Source organism: Pagrus pagrus (genome assembly GCF_965226575.1).
Source record: "Pagrus pagrus genome assembly, chromosome: 19".
Taxonomy (NCBI): domain Eukaryota; kingdom Metazoa; phylum Chordata; class Actinopteri; order Spariformes; family Sparidae; genus Pagrus; species Pagrus pagrus.
Genome location: NC_140203.1, coordinates 3,156,287 through 3,160,403, shown reverse-complemented (window position 1 = coordinate 3,160,403; position 4,117 = coordinate 3,156,287). Strand labels below are relative to the sequence as shown.

The window sequence follows — 4,117 nt, the reverse complement described above, 5'->3', positions numbered from 1 at the left end:
AAATATGATGCAATGTTACAGATTTAAACTACACAGCTGCATATTAAGTAGATAAAATCAGCTCCATCTTGACAATCTCCACCAGTCAGGTGTACTAACACTTTTTTTTTTTTACTCCACTACATTTATTTGATAACTAAAGTAACTAGTTACTTTGAGGTACTTGTCATTTACTCGAGTAATTCCATTTTCTGCTACTTTACTAGCACTTTACTTTACTGCTACTATGATTCCACTCACATTTTGGAGGCAAATATTGTACTTTTTACTCAACTACGTTTATTTGATAACTTTAGTTACTAGTTACTTTGCAGATTACTGCATCATTTATTATTTGGCAATCTCATAACAAAAAAACTGATTCCAATCTCCAATCAATATAACTGCTCGACCCATAGTATACGGTATTTATATACATGTGAACATATTTTAAAAAATACTTTTACTTGTACTTTTCATACTTAAATACATTTAATACCAGGTATTATCATAGTAACATTTTAACACGATATCTTGATGACTTGTGGGTACTTTATACAACACTGTCGCTACATGAGCTCAGGTGAAAGAAGTTTTTCCACCACTGGTAATAACAGAAAGATATTTAAAACGTCGTCAGTGTAAATTAATCTAGAAGAAGTCACTGAAGTATTTTTGCTCATATAAGAACACGACCCTGAAATCCTCCCAGATTCCTCTGCACTATAATTATAAGCAGGAAAACAAAGTATGTCGACACACTTTTTACGAGCTGAAGCCAAAACAATTTAAAAACATAACTTTCCAACACATTATGTCATAAAAACAGGAGATTTCACAACCAGCGGCGGAGGGGAGGAACAAGAAGTACGCAAACGGAACTCCGCTCTCAACCAATGGCTAACGAGAGATTCTACGTGTGGGCGTGACGGACAAAATCAACCGACCAATGGGAAAGCCGTAACCGTGTGAACTTGTAGAAGTGGCAGACGCGCGGGCCAATCAGAATCCCCCCTCCCCCCCCCACCTTAAAGTGCAACCATGATGAACGTGAAGGGTGCGCGCGCTGGCCGGGAGCGCGCAGAAAGCAGCTACGCAGGAGAGAGGGGCAGAAGCCGAATGGTGGAGCTGAAGATGGCGGATGGAGACAGCGGGAGTGAGCGCGGTGGTAGCAGCGGGGGAGGAGGAGGTGGAGGCGGCTTCCAGCACTTCCAGAGGGACCAGGAGACCCAGGAGCTGGCGTCCAAGAGGCTTGACATCCAGAACAAGCGCTTCTACCTGGACGTCAAGCAGAATAGCAAGGGCAGGTTCATCAAAATCGCCGAGGTAGGGGCCGGGGGCTCCAAAAGTCGCTTGACCCTCTCCCTGTCAGTGGCGGCGGAGTTCCGCGACTACCTCGGGGATTTCATCGAGCACTACGCCCAGCTGGGGCCTAGCAGTCCGGAGCAGATAGCCCAGGCCAGCGTGGGTGAGGACGGCGGGCCCAGGCGAGCTCTCAAGAGCGAGTTTCTCGTCCGGGAAAACCGCAAGTACTACCTGGACTTGAAGGAGAACCAGCGGGGGAGGTTCCTGCGGATCCGGCAGACCGTAAACCGTGGACCTGGCTTCGGAGTCGGGGGCCCTGTGGGCGGCATGCTGGCCGGCCAGACCATAGCCCTTCCGGCGCAGGGGTTGATAGAGTTTAGAGACGCCCTTGCTAAGCTCATAGATGATTACGGGGGAGACGACGAGGAGCTGGCCGGGGGCATGGCCGCCGGGGGCTACAGCGAGCTCCCCGAGGGCACCTCCATCATGGTGGACTCCAAGCGGTTCTTTTTCGACGTCGGGTCCAACAAATACGGAGTGTTCCTGCGGGTGAGCGAGGTGAAGCCCAGCTACAGGAACTCTATCACCATCCCGTTCAAAGCCTGGGGCAAGTTCGGAGGAGCGTTCAGCCGATACGCCGAGGAGATGAAGGAGATCCAGGAGAGGCAGAGGGATAAAATGTACGAGAGGAGAGATGAGTCCGAGGGAGATGAAGCGGAGGACGACTGAGAGGAGAGGGGAAAAAACAAGTTGTTAGTCCAGCTACATGACAGATCTGCAGTGTAGGGGTATTGTGAAAAAAAAAAGACAAGATAAAGTGCATGACAAATCGTGCTGTAATAGCCTACTAAAGTATCGTGGCGTTAAGAAAAAAAAAAAAGTACATGTGCAGGGATTTATTGGTGTATTATCCTAAAAAAAAAAGTTTGTAGGGTTGAGGGTTGGAGTGGTTGTGTGAACCTCTGAAAGTGGACTAAATGTGTAAAAATGAGATGAATCTCATTGGCTGAATTTAAAAAAAAAAAAAAAAAGAGTTATGCTTTATTGTAAAAAAAAAAAAAAAAAAAAGAGAGGAGAGAGAAAGAATACTAAAACCAGCAGATTGGTTTTTATGAAGCCAATGAATGCTTTCCTATCTGCAACATAGTTTATATTTAAAAAAAAGAGTGAGGAGTCAACCTGTTTAAGATGTTTTCCTTACTCGGTTTAAGGAGAGAGTTTTATTGCATCCATTGTATTCCTGTTCCAGTCCAGGTCTCTCCTCCAGAGGGCAGTTATTTTGTTTTTCTTTGCAAGTCGGTCAGATGAACCCTGAGAGGAATGTATAGAGAGCCGCTGGATGTTTTTTTTTGCATTAGATGTATGTGAGCAGGTGGAGAGCTGTCAAACAAACGCAGCAGCAGCGGCGGCAGCAGCAGCTGGCAGTTAATCTATAAGATTACCCAAAATGTTAGGGGAAGTTACTGAGGGGATTATTTTTAAGCCCGGACAACAAGGGCCTGAACTAAAGCTTTTGACTCCAGTAGTCATTTTACAGTGAGGATCAGCTGGGTTTTATGTTATACATACGATCTTGGCAAATAAAAATTCATAGTTTTCAGTCCGATTCAGGAAAGAGGACGAGCAGTGCGTCTCCTCACACCAGAGCATCCCTGGTGTTTGAGATCAACGGCTTGAGAAGAATCGCCACCAGGGACAACACACAGATACAAACTGGACTTTTTTTAATCGATGCTCATTCGCTCCCACGTGCCACTACAAGGGTCCAAATATCCGGGAGCGCAGCATCAGACACAGCAGAGCTTCTTCTGCAGGACTGCAGAGCGGCGTCGGCGATGAGTTCTCACCATCGGCCTCTCTGTCGTGGTCAGAACCACGGGCCTCTTTTCTGACCCAACATCGTCCAACGCGTGAAGACCCTGGACAGAAACACACTGATGGATGTTTCTTCTGTTTTCTTTTGTTTTTGTTTTCAAAAAGAGAACTATATTGAAATGAGAATTCTACTTATAGGAAAAATAGTACTGAACAAACCAGCAAATGATATTTTGAAATACTTATAATGGAAAAAAAAAAATGTATAATGTAAAAGAATTTCAAGACTTAAAAAAAAAAAAAAAAGGTTAATTTCTTAAAACAAAGTTGTGACTCAAACCTCCAGATTATTTTTCATTTTGAGTGAAAGTATAACACTTCCTTAATTAAAACAGCTTTAAATGCAATAACCATGTTGTGACTGTATATTTTTAACTCCCTGTTTTCATAAAGATAATCTATTCACTCTGAATTATGATTATTTTCATTATTATTCGATTCATTAATCCTTTTAAAATGTTTGAAATGATGGAAATTGCTTGTTTTCTTGTCCTCAAGGAGTCCAAAACCCAAAGAAAATCAGTTTACAGGAAGATAAACCAGAGAAAAGATGCACTTTTTTTTTGTGAAGCTTGAAACAAGAGAATTTTTTACATTTTTACTTAATAAAATGTAATTATTAATCGATTAACAGAAGTTTCCTTCTGATCAGCATGTGAGGTCTGCTTTTTATATAGTTTCTGATGTCATGATTTTGCCTCTCTCTCTCTCTCAGCATTTTTTTTTTTTTTTTTTTTGCCTGAAGTTGCGTGATCAGCAGAGAAATCCTTCCTGGGAAATCCAGTAATGTCAAATCCAGACCAGGATTATTGTGCTTTCGCTGAAGAGGTCAGTGTGAGGATTTAAGAAGATGTCACACGAAGCTTCAGCCACATAACCAAGGCTGAACCTAACCATTATGTTCATTATTGATAAATCTGCAGAGTATTTTCACAATGAATCAATCGCTAAATCTATA

At 42.8% G+C, this 4,117-nt stretch overlaps 1 protein-coding gene across 1 annotated transcript; it reads left to right on the top strand.

Annotated features, from left to right (window-relative positions):
• Positions 1–1,047: 1,047 nt before the first annotated feature.
• On the top strand, positions 1,048–3,571 carry purbb (purine-rich element binding protein Bb). The gene has a single exon (XM_084382472.1). It carries the CDS (start codon positions 1,099–1,101, stop codon positions 2,011–2,013), a length of 915 nt encoding a protein of 304 aa, XP_084238598.1. The 5' UTR covers positions 1,048–1,098; the 3' UTR covers positions 2,014–3,571.
• The last annotated feature ends 546 nt before the right edge of the window (positions 3,572–4,117 follow it).